This window comes from Xiphophorus couchianus, chromosome 17, assembly GCF_001444195.1.
Source record: "Xiphophorus couchianus chromosome 17, X_couchianus-1.0, whole genome shotgun sequence".
In the NCBI taxonomy this organism is placed as follows: domain Eukaryota; kingdom Metazoa; phylum Chordata; class Actinopteri; order Cyprinodontiformes; family Poeciliidae; genus Xiphophorus; species Xiphophorus couchianus.
Genome location: NC_040244.1, coordinates 15,146,057 through 15,166,158, shown reverse-complemented (window position 1 = coordinate 15,166,158; position 20,102 = coordinate 15,146,057). Strand labels below are relative to the sequence as shown.

General features: G+C 40.1%; 1 protein-coding gene across 5 annotated transcripts in view; it reads right to left on the bottom strand.

Moving 5' to 3' along the window:
* ano2b (anoctamin 2b) overlaps positions 1-13,209 on the bottom strand; it is a 70,617-nt gene extending 57,408 nt beyond the window's left edge. For 2 of the 5 annotated variants that reach the window (XM_028044053.1, XM_028044054.1), the window contains exons 1-3: positions 13,062-13,209; positions 11,967-12,163; positions 6,338-6,727 (exon numbers count right to left, since the gene is read on the bottom strand). In XM_028044053.1, coding sequence (XP_027899854.1) covers positions 6,338-6,727; positions 11,967-12,163; positions 13,062-13,089 — 615 coding nt within the window. In that variant the 5' untranslated portion in view covers positions 13,090-13,209. Of the gene's footprint in view, positions 1-6,337; positions 6,728-9,421; positions 9,778-11,966; positions 12,164-13,061 lie in introns of those variants that run through there. The other 3 variants (XM_028044055.1, XM_028044056.1, XM_028044057.1) reach the window with 3 other exon arrangements.
* Positions 13,210-20,102: the final 6,893 nt, after the last annotated feature.

The window sequence follows — 20,102 nt, the reverse complement described above, 5'->3', positions numbered from 1 at the left end:
AGCCAATGGCTACCTGTGGAGTTACTGTTTTGATTCACTGTGGGATGCTTTGGTGACTGCCTGATGTACTATGGCTTTAATATTAATGCTGAAACTTGTGGACCCTTGTGCAAACTGGCATTGGGTCAGTAAGCAACGTGGTCTGATGTTGGATCCAAAAGGTTCATGAGGAGAACCCTGCAAAACATAACTCTTAAAGGGGTGGTATTATTAAAAAAAATACATTTTTTAAGCTTAATATCATGTTATGATTGTATTTCCTCATCAAAATCATACCTGTAGTGTTGCCTTGAATGTTTCATGTATGTTTGAGAAATCATTGAATCTCCCGTGGCAACCATTCAGGAGAGCCTGAACACTTACTCAAGCAATGTGCCACATATTTATTCCTCCAGACTAGCGGCAGCAGCAGTTAGCAAACACCTAGTGGAATTGCGTGTCTTCTGAGCTGCTAAACAGCATCATGGAGAAGCGTTGTTGGCAATGACATGATGATGGGAGTGTCGGAAAGGGTTGAAGCTTCTTAAAAAGTCAGACAAATTTCAAGGTGTTAAATATCATTTAATTGTTCACTGAATGTAACAAACAGTTCTTAAAAACATATGACATTAAAGCTGCAATATGCAACTTTCATTTAAAAATATATGTATATTTTGTACATATTATTTTGTTAAAATTATCATTATGTTGCGACAGTACAATTAAAGACAAATGATTGGTGAAAAAAAGAGCTCCTCTGCCTTCTCCCAGTACTAACTGCAGAAATACACCAATCACAGCCAGGAGGAGGATCTTAGCGTTGCCAATCACTCTTATGCTCAACCCTTCCCTTTTGCTCTCTGCTAAGCTATCGCTGGTTCACCACAACATAGTTTTCCACCAATGCTAAGGCCAGTTAGCAAGGCCACTGATACAGTTCTCCAGTAATGGTAAGTTGTTGCTTTGCCATTAGCACATTCCACATTGTACAGGAGGTTGATTGACAATACTAAGCCCCTCCTCCTGGCTCTGATTGGTTGTCTTTGGTCAGGAACACTGCATTTCTTCAAACAGCAATAGCAGCTCAGGGAGAAGGTGGACAAGATAGATTTTTTCACAGATTATCTGTCTCATACTAAACTGTCGTCACATATTGACAGTTTGAATATGAAAAAAAACATATTTATGTAAAAAGTTACATACTGCAGCTTTAACGTTAGCCTGGAGACAGTCCAGACAGCCCGGGGTTAATCAGGCGTTCATGTTTGGCTGCTTTACTGTTCCACCCTGGGTCAGTTAAGGCCAACCACGGCATCAGTACTGTCCTTAAATATCCAGACTGAAGATTAGTGAGCTGAGCTCCTAGTTCAGGTGTTACATAACGCCATTTTCTGAATAAATTTGCACCCTTGCATTGTGGTTAAAAAGGACCATGTTGTTCTGTAAAGCAGTAGTTTTGTGACTAAAGCATCATATCATGATTACGTCTATTTCAATCATCTCTTTGCACTTTCACTGAATTCTCTTGTTCATATTAAATAAAAACAAAGAATCAGCATGCCGAGGTGACGGACTCTACCTGCCTGCATCAACAACAACAGCTGTGCTACTGAGGAAATGTTTGATTTTACGTTTAGTGCCTGATAATTGGTCTCTATAAGCAAAATGGAGGAAGTGCATACACATACGATGTTAGTAGGAAAGTATTGTGTACTGTGTAGGATTCACTCCCCTGACTAGCATATGCTGTACTAGCATGTACTTCCTACGATTAAATATAAAAATGTTTTTCTTTTGATTTGTGTTGATCTACTAAGGGAAAGATTAGCACCTGGTTGATCAGTTTATTAATTTCACTTCTAAATTTTGCTCCCTCCCTCATCACTCTCTCAATAGAGGAGCCATGTTGTGATAGCTTCTTCAAAGTAGAGTTTCAGAAAGAGCAGGAGCTTCTTAAAGAGACACAGGCCCAATTTCAAGGTGTTCAATTACAAAGTCACAATTCTTTTGTCATATTGCATATATAGAATTTTTATAACAATTGAAGCTAACTGATTGTGCTATAAAATGGCACTATGTCCCTGGAAAATACATAATACTGCCCCTTTAAGACTAATGAATTTTAGACTTTTCCCTCAAACTTTACACATTAAAGCGCTTCACGCATTTATCATTTCCACTGGAAAAGATGTATAAAAAGCATTGAAAATAAACCTAGATTATATTGCAATAACATATTCTCATACTGAAATATATAGAAACATCTGACCTTAAATAATAGGAAAATGTACACTTATGGCACCAAGAACCGGCTGAAAATCCAATATAAGTTTTTGTTTGCTATAAAATACATTATTTATTTTTATCCTTTTAATCACAAAAACAGTCACAGTTTTTAAGGGTAATCAAATCACTTTCTTTACAGAAACAAAAGTATCTAAGATTAGACATCATTTATTAGCTATTATTAATTATATACAGTCCTACTTGACTAGTTGAACATTTTATGAACAACGGGTCCCAGCAAACATTTCCTCTTTACTTGTTCTGTTTCTAGTCCCAACAGGTTGGACTTATTAACCTCAATTTGAGCCACAAGCATTCAATTAAAGTCCAAGCTCCACTTCTTAATTATTTAATTAACTTTCATCTGTAGGAGGACGCTCCTGGGAGAGCAGAGGTCATCGTGTTAATCCACAGGTTCTGTCAACAAGTGGTGCCAGCTGGTTTTTCAGTATCCGTATTAATCCGGAGTGAAACACACTACACAACCGAAAAGCCGACTTGTTTCATTTAAGCAAACAATAATGCAGGCAAGTAAACAAACATTGAGGTTACTTGGTCAGCTTTTTTTCTCTGATGTTATGTCATCATTAATAATCTGAGAAATTCACCTTATTCTGTTTTTCCGTCATTTACTCACTTCCTGGAGATATGACCAAATGAATAAAAAGTTGACAACTTACTACTGTAGGTTTATCTTTTACAAACTCACACGTTTAAGTTCAACATCCATTCTTTTTGTGAGCATTCTTTGACGTAAAGTAGAAGTTAGTAGACGCGACTAAAGGCAGCTCAAATGTTTTACAGCGTGTTACTAAGCTAACGGTTTTTAAGTTCATAAGCCAGTTTAAACTTACAGCGTGTTACTAAGCTAGCAGTTTTTGAGTTAATTATCAAAACAAATGTTTTGTTTTGTGAGGAATGAGACAATCCTTACCCACCAGCCAGTAGCTGCTAAAGGCGTTAGCCACCAGCTTCAGGATGGCTAACACCTTTGGGTTATATCAGGATTAAGAAAGTTTCTTTTAGGTGATTTAACTGGTAACATTTTAGTTACCAGGTAGGTAGAAAAAAAAAACAGTATGCCAGATAAAATGCTATTATTTTTTTTAGGAATGAGACAATCCTGAACTGCTAACCACTAGCTGCTAATCCCGTTAAAGTTAGCATTACCCTTGGAGCTTCCTGTTTAATTTTTAAGTCGATCTACATTACTCATTAATAATAATGTGTGTTTTTCTGCCTTGGGATGTGTCTTTACACCTCTGCTACAAAGAAAGACTTGTTTCTTTTGTAATAGTTCTAATTTATTAACCTCAATTTGAGGCATAGACATTCAATTAAACTGCAGTTGATATTTCAAATTCCTTGTTTTTGTGTTAATCCGATTTTAGAATCATTAAACCACACAGTTGTGACCCAGCTCTATGATTAACCTTAATCCCTCGGAACTAAAATGGTTATTAAAATGCATCTAATCCAAACATAAGCTAAGCGGACAGCAGCTAATGCTCTGTGTGATGTAAATATATTTACTATTGGTTTGTTGGTTTCCACTAATTATCTTTGAGTGGACAGGAGAAAGATATATTAATGCAATAATAGTGATGCACCCTCCACATTTATTGACACACTCCCTAATAAAGATACCTAAAAAGCCTTTACTTAAAATTAGAATTAATATCAGTAGGAATACCAAAACTTAAGAAGAATACAAACTTTAATTTAATAGAGTAGGGAGGGTTCTTTAAAAAGTAGACGCTTGCAAAAGTCCAGTAAAATAAATGGAACTGAAATGATTTTTTAAAATCACTTCTTGTTTCCCCGGAGGACAAATATGACGCGACACATTTATTTTAAGATTTCTCAAAAATAGGGAAGACAAGATTGCCTAGCATTGCTAATCACCTCAATTTGCTCATATTTCCAGTCATAGCAAGACTTCAAATATGGCTGGGTGAGGACACAACTATTCCTGTTTATAAAAACAGTAAGTAGGCAGACAAGGGATGTGAAAAGGCAAATCAAAAGCAGAGAGAAGCAAGTGAAACTACAGCAGTTAGCTCCATCAGCTATCCTAGTCATTGGCGTTCTATGCAAATTCACTTGATTCTCATCTCCTTTCGATAGGATTTCTCCCACTGAGCTGGATTTCTCCGGCTGAACCTCAACCGAGCCAGTCAGCAAGCAGAAAGAGAAATCGTGACCGATGACATTGATTTTCTACCTTGTTTTTATAATTCTCTTCCTCTCTAAGGTTGTAGTTTGGCAATGTCAGCGGAGAAAGTTAACAAAGCCATTCAGTCTGTGTTGGCTCTAATACTGAGTAATTAAAATCAGAGAAAGAGCAACGTTTAAGACATTTTATCGCTGGCATCGTCGTCGCAGCCCGACTCCTCACAAGGTTGTTTACAGAGCATCCGATAAGTATAAACAGCAGAAACACCGATAAATAAACATGAAACTAAATTTGCAATGCTACCTTTCCCATATGCAAATGAAAGACATATTAGAATGAAAGTATTCCTTTACTGTGAATGACAGACCTAATCTAAACCTCAATCCATGAGATGAGATAAGGAGCCATTAGTCAGTCAGCTTATCTTCTACTGGCTTTGGTTCCATAGCAGCCATGTCAACAGTCTGATTAATACAACCCTGGGGAGTACACACACTCCCAACTGGCTGCTGGCCAACACCGGCATACTTCTAGACATGCACACACTTATATTTGTTTAGCAGCACAGGTATGAAATGCTAATGCTAAGGGAGTTACTCTTAATTTTTCTACATGACTCACTTTTGAGTGCAGAGGTGGTCCATTTACACTCAACCTTCACAAGAAGTGTGTTTGTGTTATTTACCGTTTGTTCCAAGTTAGGGCATAGAGACACACAAAATGGACCACAGAGAAGGCGATCTTGTCAAAATAAGATTATCCGTTTCAGGCCTGAGTAAGTTAATCGACAGTACGAGGTCCGAACAGCAGCTGTGTTGGCTGAAATTACAATCTGCCCCGTATCATCACTGTCAGCCCAGATTTCATCGCATTAAAAGCTATTTACACTCATGTGAAAAATGTTAGAGCACCCAAGTGAGAGTGAACACCATTAATGAGATCCAAAGAGCTCAAGTGGAGGACATTCAAAACAACTACCAACATGCTCAGGTCCATCTATCCAAGCAACTTCACCGTGAAACCAGACTGCAAAATGGTAAAGGAAGTCATTAGCACTCTAAATTGTCATTACGGAACCCACAGCAGTCTCTGGAAAGCTTCTATGATCAGACACAGACTGCCCAGGTTGATCTTCAATAGAGCTTCCATAAGGTGACAAAAAACCGACTGCAGATGCAAAAAACCCTTCAAACATATCCCAGCTCAGAGCGATTAGCAAGAGAGACATTTATCAGACCGACATCATGTATGGTCAGGATACACCTTTACCTGTATTTGGTTGAAACCTTTGACCTATAAAAACCAGAACTGCTCTGGTAGACAAAAAACCTCTAAACTTGACCCAAAAACAATGTCTTAAGCACATTTTGTAATCAGCATAATCTGACTAAATGTTGCAAATGGATGAACGTGACGCAGAAAAACCAAACACCTGGTTTCAGGCTTCAAGAACTGATGTGGCAAAAAGACTGTTGCTCTAACCACATGAGAGGATTGGTTGGTGAGGTTCTATAAAGTTTTCATTGGCAACAGTTGCCGACAAGACCTGGAAAGCACAGGACCATGCCATGCATGATGTTGCACATCAAGGATGGTACAGTCCGCTGGTCCCTAATCCAGGGGTTAATCCATTACTATTGTAAGTAGAGGGAGGCTGATGTTGATGCTGATGTTAGTTCACCCAATGTTGAATCATCCAATAGTTTTGGAAAACACATTCTGAAGGAATAAGTTTAGGTTACGTCAAATAGAACACAATTTGGTTGCCACTCTAGGATCAGTTTCAGATGCAAGACAGGAGTGTCAACACAACAATAACACAGGAAGCGACAGAAGAGCAAGAATCTTTCCAAGAGATTCTCAAAAACCAAAACCGGACATTAGCAGGACACCCACCTCTCCGTCTCTCTCCACTTCTAGACCAGCCTCCAGAAGGCTGGCCTCAAACTCTTGTCTGATCAGGTGCATCTCGTGGTCGGCGGCCTCCATCGGCTCGGTGCCCCTCGCCATGCCGAGCTCCATGAACACCTCCCCGACGCTCGCCGCCTCCTCCCTGCGGAGGCCGGCTCCTCGTCCGGCCGCTGCGCCGGAGGAGCCCGACGGCGGAGGGAAGTTGCCGTTTGACACGATGGACAGCTGGTCCTGCGAAACCGAGGCAGTGCCGGTGCATCGCAGGGAGCCGTGCCGCCGGGGATGAAAAACCAGAACGTAGTCCACTTTCCGCAGGCCATCGCAGAAGTACAGACCTTCGCTGCTGGCTTGAGGGCTTGAAGGTGCGTCTACAACCTGTGAAAAGACGCGTCGGAGCCTCAGTAAAGCCAGTCCCAAGCTATCACTCCGTCAGGATGTAGTTGTAATGAGGCGTGCAAGTCAAACACAAATTGTTCAAAAATAGAAAAACCAAACCTTTAGGCTTCGGGGGAGTTATGTAATAACTGAACAAACTTAAACATTTGATGCTGTGTCAGCACAGGCAGACACAAGTGGCTTTTGGCAGATCCTCAAAAACAATGAAGTGAGAACCTTCAGCAGCAGAGTGGGCAGTTAGCTCACCTTTGCCTGTTTTAGTCTTTATTTAGACAGGGGGAAGTATAGAGGGAGACTAAACGTGGAAGCAGCAAGAGGTATAAATTTACACACCAGCCTGATGTAAGGATTTTTACTTAGTCACAAGGTTGTAGAGGAATATATCCCTGGATTGTTGGACTATGGAATGATTAATGAAGGAAAATTTAAAAACTACCTTATTGGTTGAAATTATTACTATTGTTCCAACTGGGCTATATAGACATTGAATTTAATACGTTCTTGCAAGTCTAGTTGCATTTTTTTAGTTTGCCTATTGGGTCTCCAGGGGTGAGGTTAAGTTTCCTGAGCTCCCTAATTTTATTTGACAAAAAAAATGTAATAAAATGAAATTGATGATTTTTGTTTCTTTTTAGGTGTGGAGTTCTGAAAGAATGTTGTGAGCAACCAAAATTGTATCTACACTGATGTTAGCTTTTGTGTGTGCGTTAAAGTCTACACACTTTTACACACACAAAAATAAATGTGGGAAGATGTGAAACGGTGTGTGAGCGTCCTGTGGATTACAAACTCCTAATTCAAACTTGTTCATGTAAACAGTTGAGGTTGCTGATAGAAAGAAAATGTAAGTGACTTTATTTGTTATAGAAAGTTCAATAGAACTATCTAAAAGAAAGTCAATTCTTAATATTTCCAAGTAACTGGAAATATGATTTTAATGTCAAGCTGATTTAGCTATAAGTTAAAGAAACTAGATTTGCAGAACAAATGTAAGAATTAAAGATGGTTCCTGCACAGTTTTGGTCTGGATAAAAATAAATGTCACCCACATACATTTGAATCTAACGTTGGGCATTCCTCTTGGCAGCCAAGAAGTTAAAATTTCAAATTTAAATGCAATGCATTTAAAAAACAAACAAACATATATGTATGTTAATGAGCTCTGCCCACTGAGCCGAAAACTGCCATCTCTGCAGGATGCATGCTGCCACCATAATTGAGCTCCTGAAATTTTCCCTGAGGCCTTATGTTTGTTTGACGCTTCTGTTCCCTCTTTCTGGAAATATGTAAAGCAGACTTCTGAGAAGAGTCCCACTAGGACTGATCTAGCCGTTACCAAGAACGCTTATGAGGCACAGATGTTTGTCTTAGCCAAAGCTTAAGGAGCTCTCAGGGGAATTTGGAGACGGGTCCCCCGGGGCTCCCCAAAGGCCCCCATAATGATCCACAGCAGGACTTTGTTTTATTACGTCATAAATGGTCTGTAGTAACCATGGGTTTGTTGGTTAGTATTCTCATGAATATAAAACCGGAACAAAGGAAAGTGAGGAAAGTAAGAAGTATCCCCATCCGTATCAGCGCTTAGCATGAAACTGACATCATTCTTGCGTCAGATCACGGTAATACAGGTTTAATAAAAGTTATTTTATTTATTTTTAGCTTTAGCCTCTCATCTGCCGTGTAGCACAAAGAATTTGGGAAAGTTTGGAGCCTTTTGGAAGACTTTGACCCAATGTAGGAATGTGTACAGTCTAGAAAATACAGAGAAATCTACAACTTCAACAAAACAATTTAATCAACTCCAGAGCAACAAGTGGCTCCTTGGCTCTATTAAAAATAAACGATGAAATGTTACCCCTTTTTTTGTTTTGTTCTTTTGTAATGTGAAAAAACCCCCCCAAAAAAAACATTGCCCCCCCCTCGACCCCGGCCTCCTGGTGAATTTGGTCTAGAACCACCTCTGGTTCTGCTGCGAATATAAATGCAACAGCAATTGGAGCAACATAATAGATCATAAAAATATCGTCACCTATGTAGAATAGTGGCTCAAGTCTTATATTGCCAGAAGTGATTAGAACAAATCTCCACCTTTCTTTCGAAAAGATGTTTTAGAGGGAAAAAAATTACTTTTGGTAAAAAATGACGAGGTGTCAATGCATAAACATAAATAAATACATCTGCGAAATATCGACGTAAAGACGTTCTACATAGAAAATTTGCATTATCAGCAGAAATTTCTATTTGTACAGTTGGGGGTTTTTTTGTTGTTTTTTTTTTACCGGAACCCAAAAATCCTGGATCAGAGCATGTTTTTATGCTTACTGTTAGTTCCAGTCAATGTTCCTATTTATTTCGGTATTTAATTTACACCCACGTTAATAAATACATTAATGGGCTTTTTGCTAGTTATTTAGGATTTACGAGACTATTTAGTATTTTGTTTGGAGGCGGAGGGGACCGTTTCACAGCGCTGAAACCACAACTACGAACTACAATGTGAAAAGGACTTTTTAAAGGGAAACTATCAGAAGGCGACCAGGAGTGAAAACAGATAGATTAAAAGTACAGCTGCTGGTGTTTATTTTTATTTCTTTTTTTTTAACTCCAATAAAAGCAGCTCAAACAGGAAGCGGAGGAGTGGGTCGCTGGATGGGGGAGAACCCCGCTGCTTACCGGGATCTTGTCCTCGCTCGGGGAGACCTGCATGCTGTTGCGCTTCTTCAAATACACACAGAGTGGGAGAAAGAGGACAAGAAGAAGAAGAAGAAGAAGAAGAAGTAGTAGTAGTAGTAGTAGCAGACCGGGATTGGAAGTTGCCGGGTTTTGCAGTAAAACGCAGCAGAATTCATCACCCTCGCCGGTTTCCCCATCGCCCCCCGCCCCGTTAAACACCGGAGCTCGGCCCGGTTCGTCCCCCGTCCAGCAGCAGGAGCCCCGGCCCCTGCGCTCCGGCTCTCATCGCTTTGTGCTTTAAGCGGGATGCGTCAGGCGCTGTGAGCCTGGTCTCGTGCTGCTCCGCGCTCTTCTACGCAACTGGGTGATGTGGAGGCTGCCTCGCGCACAGACGGCGCTCTACACGCTGCAAAAAAAAAAAAAAAAAAACACCAACTCTTCTCAAACGATCGGGTCGCTTTAGCGTTGGTGAAAAAAAAAAAAAAAAGAAAACTAATCCAAACGCAATTAGATTTTTGTTTTTATAGTAAAAGAAAAAAAAAACACAACTAGAAGGAGAAACTTTCATCTTACTACCACTTTCTCCTGCCTAGTTTAAATAAAAGAAGAGGTGGATTGTTTTTTGCAGTGTGCAGAAATGCCTCCTTTCGCCGCTCTGTGATGTAATTAGCTGATACTCGTGTTTTCCCAGTAAAATTCGCTAAAGCTGAAAAATGTCGACTTTAAATGCGTTTAAACGATATAAATCCCCAATTATAGTCATTCCAATCATTCGTTAAGTGAAACAGTGATTCGCAGAAGTATTCAATGCTTTTCCAGCAAGTTTATGGAGGTTTTAACTGCGACCTTTGTTCTTTTCTAATCTTTTGTAGCAGATAGGTCTGCTAGCTTGTATAGCATTCGCGCCGGAACCTAAATATTGCAAATACAGGTTCAGTTGTGTTTTTTTATTTTATGTCAGGGTTTCACTAAAGTACCGAAATGAAATACAAAAATATAAAACTATGTTGTAGAACTAGCCATCGAGATTTTTTACTGCTATTTCTTTTTCTAATCCTCTGCAGCAGCTGGCTGTTTTATAGCGCTAATGCTAGCTTGTTTAGAGACGGCAAAAACAAGCAAAAATTCAGGTTCAGTTGCATTGTTTTTATGTCAGCCCTTTACTACTAGAATATTACCAACATAAAACAAAATATACATAACTATCTTGTAAAACTAGCTTTTCCAGCAAGGAGTCATTTAGGTTTAAAATTGATATTCTTCTGTAGCAGCTGGCTGTGTTGTAGTGCTAGTGCTATCTTGTATAGAAACAACAAAAGCCAGCAGAAATTCAGGTTCAGTTGTGTTCTTTTTTTTTATTTCAGGGTATTTCTAGTAGATAAATTAAAAAAAAAAAAAACTAGCTAGAAACAAGAGTTCATTGAGGTTAAAACTACTTCTGTTCTAACTTCTTGTAGAAGCTTGCAACGTTTCAGTGTCAATGAAATTATTCGTGTTTTTATCTTGCCGCACTTAAATATTTCAGATAACCAAAAACTTTTTTTTTTTTTTAATCAGGCATAGATAATCCATTTATATAAAAGAAGTTTTCAAATAATGATTTAATTTATGAAGTAATATAACCTCCCGCACTAATGAATATTCAAAACAGAAATAACCACTTCCCTGTGTACTGCAGATTTAATTTGTACTGCAGAAACAGAGTAGGCTCATTAAATGAAATTCATTCCCAACATTCTAAAAAAAATCCCTGTAAGGTCCCATTAATATCAGCCTTCACCATAAACTAGCTTAAATCTCGCATCAACTTCCTTCTGTTTCATATAAGACCTGCTTTACTATCAAATAGACTTGTTTACATAGATCCAGAGCATCAGCACCAAAAACGTATGCCTCCATCATTATCACAGTCATATCTCCATTGTTTCTAATGAGACATCTCTTGCCATCTCATTAAATGCTGCAATGAAATGAAATGCATTGCAAACACAGGAAATATTTCATCATTAGCTCAGTTTAAGAGGGTCCTCATATTTCTGCATTACTGTCTCACCCGAACAGTGGCTGCGTTTTCCATTACAAATTTGCACAAAACGTTTGTCAGCGGTTCGCTAATATGGGGGGAAAAAATATAATTTTGCAATTGTGGTGTTCCCATGAAATAAGACACGCAATTAAAATCACACATCAACAAGTTTGCTTGGCGCCCCGGGCGAAACGCCATGAAGTTGTTGACCCCGTAGGTGCGGGAGAGGGTTGTTGATCATGTGACTCATAATGCGAAAAATGTTTCAATTGCAGTTTTGTGAAATAAACCAATTTTGATAGGACGGGGGGGGGGGGGGGGGGGGGGGGGGGGGGGGAACACCTCATCCTAGCAGGAAAAAGTTTTATTGAAAAGCAAGGTTTTTTATTTTATTTTTTAAATTAGCATGTTTCCATTAAGCGAATTTACTTTCGAAATGTCAAATTGCGCAACCACATGGTGAAAGTATAAACTCAGCTGGTGTAAACAGTGACAGCTTAAGCTCCAGGCTGCCGTTACCTGCAGTAAACTCTGAGACTCCTCGGCTGTGGCCTCCTCCCGGTGACCCTGAGGCTCCAGGACGCTGCAGGGCATGGGCCTCAGCCCGGCGCCGGGGAAGTCCCGGGTCAGGAGGCACGGGGCGTCGCTGTGGATGGACGAGGACTCGCTGAGCGCAGTGGACACCCGGCTGAACCCCGCACCGTTGGGCCACGGCTCTGGAAGACATTTTCTTCAGAAAGTGAGTCGTTGTACATAACTGTACGGTTCTGGTGAGAATCTGGGACATTATAGCCAGAACATTGAAGTCAGTAGCAAATATATACAATATAAACATAAATATGGTGATATTTGCATTATTGAATCAATTAGATTTATATGTATATATATATTAAACATAAAAGGAAAAAAGATTTATTTATTTTTCAACAAGAATACATTTTGACATAGTTTACCTTAACATTCACACAAACACAGAATCAAAAGCTAACTTTCCATCAGCCTGCAGAACACTGAAGCACCACAAAGAGAAAAACTCAGTCAAGTTATTCAGGAAAAGCAACGGTGGAAGTCGCTTACATTCAAGAAGAATGTGAAAAGTAGTTTCTAAGAAAGAGAGAAGAATTTAAGGGGGGAAAAAAGACAAAGAAATGTTCAGAGGGCGAGTTTTTCACATCCAAGTATAGGCTGCAAACCGCTCAACTGGTGACAGAAAAAAAACCCCATAAAAATCTACCGAATGATTAAGAAAAACGCATAAATATCAAACTAAGACTTTAAGTGACTGAAGTGTATAAACATATAGCCCTAAAAAGGCAAACCAGCATCTGTGATCAGCAGGAGGATGGCCTGTGTTAGTGCGGAGCTTTGCCGCGGTGTCGGCCCTCGTGATTCCCCGGCTTCATTTCCAGCTGATGCTAAGTGTTGCTCGGTGCTACAGATATGCTAAGTGGCTGGATGAAAGCTCCGCTTCCCACTGAGCAAATTGTTACGTGTGTCAGTCAGTGACAAAGCCAGTCTGAAAGCACAATGAAAAGGAAAAGCCCACTTCTCCGTTTTTCCTCGAATAACTAGAGAGAGAGAAAAAACCATGACATACACAGCAAGTATTTTCACCTTTTGGACCGATAAAGCAGAGCGCCATTCAGTCCAGCGTCAATTACTGAAAATAGTTCCTGCGTTTTCATTGCATATGTGCGCAAAACCTTTTTCGATATTCCGCTAATGTCGGAAAAAATACAATTTCGCACTTACGGTGTTTCTTAAGCAACGCAATGCAAATCACATGTGAACACGTTTGTTAACGCGATAAGTCATTTTAAAAACATGCAGCGCCAACATTCTCCTACTACTTTCTTCTTCGTGGTTTGTGCCAGCGGCCGTCCGGTTGTTGGTCATGTGACTCGTGTGACGTGGAAAAAAAGTGTTTCCGTTGCAGTTTTGTGAAATAAATCAATATCGATACGGCCGGGAAAAAAAACCTCATCCAATACTTTTTATTGAAAAATTATGGGTTTTTCTTGTTGTTTTTAAATTATCGCGTTTCTATTAAGCAAATTTATTTTCTAAATTTCAAATTTCACAATTATGTGGGCGACGGAAACGCAGCTACCTGCCAAACATGACCGTGTAGCTAAACTGTAAGACAAGCAGTGTGGGGTAAGATAATGCTTCGTGCTAACTCTGCCGACGTCGTCATCTCGCGCGGACGGAATCTATTGCCATAGAAACACCAAAACGGCCTTGTTTACAATTAGCCCCAAACCACGTAGGGAGCACGTGTAGCGCAGAACAAAACTCCAAAAAGTATTAGGTGAGGAGAAAAACTAACTCTGCACATCCACGCGATGAGACACAGTAAATAAATACTTGGACGTTTTTAGTTCTGGCGTGACGAAACGTGGAATATTTCAACGCTTCCTTCCACGAACTTCCTGGTTGAGGTTTTACTGTATGTACAGTAGAGGCGAACATCAATAGAAGACTTTTGTTGCTGTGTGTTTACAGACGCCTCCTCTCCTCCTGCTGCGTCCCTGAACGATTCTAAGCAACAAAACAGATATTCCTCCATCTTTGTCTGATTGCCATGCTGTCAGAAACAGATTGCTATTTTTCCTCTCTCTTTTTGTAATAAGGTTACCGCATTTATGTGTGTGCGTGTGCGTGTGTGTGTAGTTATTTTAGGGCTACAGACAGCTGTCGCCATAGTAACGCACCAGGCCACGAGCGGCGCTCTCATTTCAGCACCACGGACAGCTCTCTTCATGTATTCTGTATTTTTTTTTTTTCCTTCTTTTTTTTGAAAATGATTCGAATCCATTTGTTGCTCGCTTGCGACAACGAAGCCGGCCTTGAGGTCAAGGGTCGTACTTGTGTTTCTAAAACATTCAAAGGCAACAGACTGACATGCGCGCGGTCACTCGGTTACTGGGAGGTCGCCAAGTTGCCTCTGGTGGGAAGAGGGGGGCTTGGTGGCTGATTGAGGTAATCCCAAAAGTATAAATATAAAAGAGGACACCCGTAAAACTGGAGTTCCCATTGAAACCAGTTTCCTTTAAAGAGGCAGCATTATGAAACGCTGGTAAAAAAATGTTGTTAAAGGGTTTATAGAGGAGCCATGCTGTGATGAAATCTTGAAGGCAGAGTTTCATAAAGAGCAGGGACTTCTTAAAGAGACAGAGGCCCGATTTCAACACGTTGTATTATGAAGTCAAATTTCTTTAAAGTCATATTCAGTACATCACCACCTTACTAAAATAAGTAATTTCTTTTGCCAAAAGTGATTTTTTATTTTTTTTATTTTTTTTTGGACAAAATCATCCTTTGGCAATAAAGACATGGTGATTTTTTTTTTCTGTAAAAATCGGTTTTGGGGAAAAGAAAAAAGACACAAAAAAAAAGATGTAGGCCTTTAATTTAGTAAGGTGATGGTATATTGCACTTGTATAACAACTGAAGTTAACAGTTACTTGATTGTGCTATATGTGCTATAATACGGTGCTATATATGTAGCACATATATAGCACATAATGCTTTCCATTATTTAATGGAAAGCACATTAAATAAAAGCTAATAATAACATTAGGTTCTGGAATTGCAAAGGTAACAAATTTCTCTTAAGTGTGCCTCATTTGGCTTTCCATCCGACTCTGAGAAAAGAAAAAAATCTCTCTCTCTATTTTCACACTTGATTGTAATGGCAGAGACAAAGGCCACCTTCCAGGGAGCAGATAATGTGCAGCGGCAGCAGCGTGGCACAAAGCCTCCATGCTGACGCTTTTATCACATGCTGTCTCACTTGATTGTATGGAAACTTCAGCCAGAGGCCTGTTTGTCTTTGGTTTTCGTGTTATTAACTGCTGAGCAGAGAGAACACTAATGCGCTACAGCTGCACGCATCTTCATGTGACCACAGGTTTCGAGGCTGTAGTCATGCAGCGTCGAGATGTGGAGGCATTTATGAGTGTTTGCTTGAACATAGCTGTGAATTTAGAGCCTGCATGTGTTCATTTTTGACTGGTTCTGGGATCCAGATATTGTCTGAAATTAAGATTTTTTTTGGCTTTTTACAAATTCAGAGGTACATTTTCTCAGTCTTCAAATTGTACAAATAAGGTCAAAGGTTCAGAATATTGATTAACCGATGCCTTAAAATAAATTGCTAGAATTTTGGTCCGACTGAGTCAGATTTCAAGGCCAACTTGCTTGCACGCCCTTTCAGTTCGGCTCACATGGAAATAATGTTGGAAATATGATGGTTTTGTTTGTTTCATAATTTTTCTTGAAGAATTTTTTTTTGGGTTAGAGTCATTGTGGTTTTTGGGGGGTTGTTTGTATACGAGCTACGTCTCAGTGCAGCGCAGGTAAAAACGTGTTAAAGGGTTAATGGAGGTGCCATGTTGTGATGACTTCCTGAAGGCGGAGTTTCAGAAAGAGCAGGAGCTTCTTAAAGTGACAGAGGCCCAAAACACAAAGTCAATTTTTTTTAAGTCATATTTGATATATATAATTTTTATAACTTGGCAGTTAGTTGATTCTGCTATAAAACGGCACTATGTGCCTGCAAAACACATAATACTGCCCATTCAAAAAAAAAACTAATGAGTTATATGTTCTGTTTAACCAATTAAAATAAACATTTCAGAAATCTAAGGTTGCTCGCCTGGTTTCCAGTTGAGCATGGATCACTGGGCTACCGGAGTGAACTGATTTGTTCTCAAATGAACCAACAAGGCATGCTGGTACGTCAAAGTCTGAAGGAAACTAAACAGCTCTACACCTTAGCTGCTGATGCCTGCCCCAAAGCCCCATAGGGTCTGCTGACACCCAGCGGTATTCATCTTTTGTTGTGTGGAGGTGCAGGAAGAGACAGACGGGACAGGCCACACAAAAGAGAGAGAAGAACGTTTCCTATTGGTTACTCACCTGCACAGGTGGATGATGGTGACCGGCGGAGAGCCATGTCACGTCGACTCCGACTGACTTCCTGTTTCCTGTGATGGACCGGTCAGTCGGCCATGCTGCCTGCCTGCGAGGAGCAGCAACAGCAACAACAACAACAATCCTCAGCTCAGTGGAAGCTTAGCTCTTCCAGGATAAGAGTCTTTCCCAAACGGCCGGTGGGAATCGCACAATCTCTGCACCTCTCTGCTTATTGTGCACACTTACTTAAAGCCACTGCACCGCGGACTCATGGCTGGGAGAGCGGGGCGGCTGATTGGGCGCTTGGCTGAGGAATTACAGGAGCCAAGCAGAGATTATTGGGCCTTCTAACGTTCATTAATTATTGGACCGTCTGTTTAGGCTTAGCCGCAAACCTGCGAGGTCTTAAAGGTCGGCTTTATGGAGCTTAAGACAAGGAAAGAGTCATCACGGCACAGATTACAACCAAGGAGTATTTCTCCCAAAAATAGGAGATGAGGTGAAGCAAATTTGTAAATATGAGGCCAAAGTGTCGAGGTTTTGAAAGAGATGACAAGAAACGAGCAATTTAGCTCCTTTACATTTGGAAATCTTCAGCTAATTGATTCCGGTATTACTTAAAAGAATATCAGGAGGAAAATGTAACGTCTAACCCAAAACAATAACAAAAAAAGTATTTTAGGGGACATATCTGAAGGTGTGGTGGTGGCAGCATCATGGTCTGGGCTCAAAGTTGATGGGATTTGTGGATGTACAACACAATAAACATGCAGGAGCCTTACAACACCAAAAATGATTCTTACACAACTTAATTTTCATCTTTCACTTGAAGTTGGTATCTAGTTGGTCGATCTAAATAGGTTCTGCATGTTGAACAACTCTACCTGGAATATCATTAACTTCCACTAGGGGGCGCAATAGCTTATGCCAGAACACGATATTTCTCTGGTTAAGGTTCCAGGAAGAGGCACAGGTCCAGTTTGGGATACGGGAATAATCAATAGTCTTTCCTCATTGATTATGAAAGCATTCATTCAGAAAGATCACACAAAGAGAACACAGGGCACTGGCCTTGGCAAAAAATATCCTCTCCAATTAGTAATCCTTTAGGATGACGGTTACAACCGTAGTCTCATGCCAATCCAAGCTCCACAAATAGCGCCGCCTACTCTGCAACTTCTCAGGCTAAACACAAAGTAGGGTTTAAATAGTCAGAGTGATGTCAGGTTGGTGGTTTTGCATATCCAGAATTACATTCGATGTCTAGTTGGTCGTTCTAGTTGGAGCTTCTTTGTGTTATATTTCACTGGATGATTTTTCCACGTTCCTGTTTTGGGTCAATCATGTAATTCGCAGGCCCTCATTTTAAATATATACCAATAGTAATGTTAGCTATTTAAATCAGACTGTTAACTCCGGCCAAACCTCTACAACTGTCAATTAAATTGTCCCAACAACACGCTGTACATTTCTACCTCTAATGAGGTAATTAATGAAATAAATTCAACACAGTCTGATGTGTTTGTGCACTCTGTTTCCCACCAATCTAATTGCCTGGCAACCTTCCTGGGTGACTAATTGTCCTACCCAATGGTAACTGATGCTAAATACAGATAGAGTGTGAGAGCCAGCGTCAGGTTACACACACACACACCCGCGCGCACACACCCGCACACAAATATACACCCGTGAGCCTTCGCTTCCTGTCAGTAAAGATATCTAATGTGGCACACACACACCTTCACCCTTTGTCTTCGGTTACTGTGGGTACAGTCGTGTTGAGGGTGTTAAATATTAAATGGTTGTAATGAAAACGCCTAGGTGTTGTAATCGGGGAAACTGCTAAGAGGTCAAGTTCAGACTGAAGGCTGCCCACTGGTCATGTTGTCCATTTTGTTCTGCACGCTGGCTTTTTGTGGTTGCTGCTTCTCAAGTTCTTCACAGGCAGGAGACACCTTGAAACTTTATCAGACTAAAACCACAAGACAACGTTGGATTTCATTGGGATTTTGTGTAATAAAGACCAACGTAGAGAGGTACATAGTGGAAGACATAAGATTGAACAAATAACCTTGTTTCAGTCATAAAGACTCCTGGCTAGCTCGCCATCTTTAAAGATGGCAAGTTAGCCAGGAGTCACTGTAGCAAAGCAATCTCAAATCATGACACTTCTACCTCTGTGCTTCATTGTTAGTATATGTTGCCTTGGTTCAACAAACTGCCCTGGTGTTCAGATAACTCGATTTCAGACTCATCTGTCCAAGAAACATTATTCAAATTGTAGAAAAAAACCTGGAAACCTGACTTTTGAAACTCAAGAAATTTCCAAGTTTTTTTTCTCTAAAATGTCTGAGTTCAATCTCAATATTTCTAGAGTCTTTTTCTAGCAAATGTTTGACTTTGAGTTAAAAAATTTCCTGTTTTTCTGAGATTTTCTTTGACGGAAATTTGCTCAAAGTTTTATATCTACAATGGTCCTAATATGCTATTGTACATTTCTGACAAAGTTTTAGAATAATAATAAAAATAAAACTGTTAGTAGCAACATGGAGGCAACTGTGAGCGTGGTGTTCCTTACGGACGGAATCATGAAAATGTCCGTCTTCTCTGCAAACCTCCACCATGGGACGCTCTAGCTCGTCCACCACATCTTTCCGCAGGGAACCTTTTGTGTAGTAGATACTTCAATGAAAATTTCAGAGGTACAGAGTGCAGAACGTTCCGTCCTCGCAGGAGTCAGTTACTGAAATGATGTAATTTGACCTTGCGGACGCCTCAGTGATAGTTTGTTTTTTATGCCCAAATATATGTGCACATCATACACATTTTTCTTTTTTTTTTTTAAATTATCCTACTGGGTTGCATAGTTGTTTTGTCCTTAGTGTGTAATTTTTAATATCTGTAGGCCTACTGTATTATTTTTCTTTTGTTGTAAAATTAACTGTTTTGCCTCTTATTCCTATTTTTATATGGCTAACTTTTGTGTGAATGTGCATGTTTCCACTTCTCTTTAACCTCGTGCTGGTGTAGCTAAATTCACCCACTGTGGGACACTAAAAGACATTTTGTTCAACATCAGCAGTAGCTAACTTCTTCTAATGTTTTTCAGAGTAAACCTATGTGGAAAGAATGGATATTGTTTTGAATGACTGCTTTCTGTACAGCGAAATGTGTGATTTGAAATGTCTTTATGCTATTCTGAATCTTTTTTTTGTATTAAATCCTTAAAATTGAAGTAAGATGCACTTTGTTGTCCCCCTTTCCAATGTAATGTTGAGAAAAAGAGCATTAAATGTGTATTTACGCTATTTGGGCCACTTAAGACACCCACCATAAACAGAGTGAATCCCACCCACACATATAACAGCCTTTATGTTCTACAAACCATATACATTCAGGCACCTTGCTGCCTTTCAAGGACAATAACCCCTGGCCTGGATTCACTAATTACGCCCTCTAACCTCTTAGTAACCCTTCAGAGAAGCGAGGTCAGGACAAATGGCCTCTGCTGGAAAAAGTAGCTGGAAAATCCCACCCACACACCCACTAACGCAGGGCCGAGTGATTTCCCTCGTCGTCTGATCTGGTTCAAGCCTTCCTAAAGGGGAACAAAATGGAACAGAGAAACAGAGTGAATCGATCGCGGATGCTCCAGTTCCCTCCAGTTTCTTCCAGCTGCCTCCCACACCAACCTCACAGGCCCGTGACAGCGCAGGGAGTTCTCCTGTGGAAAGC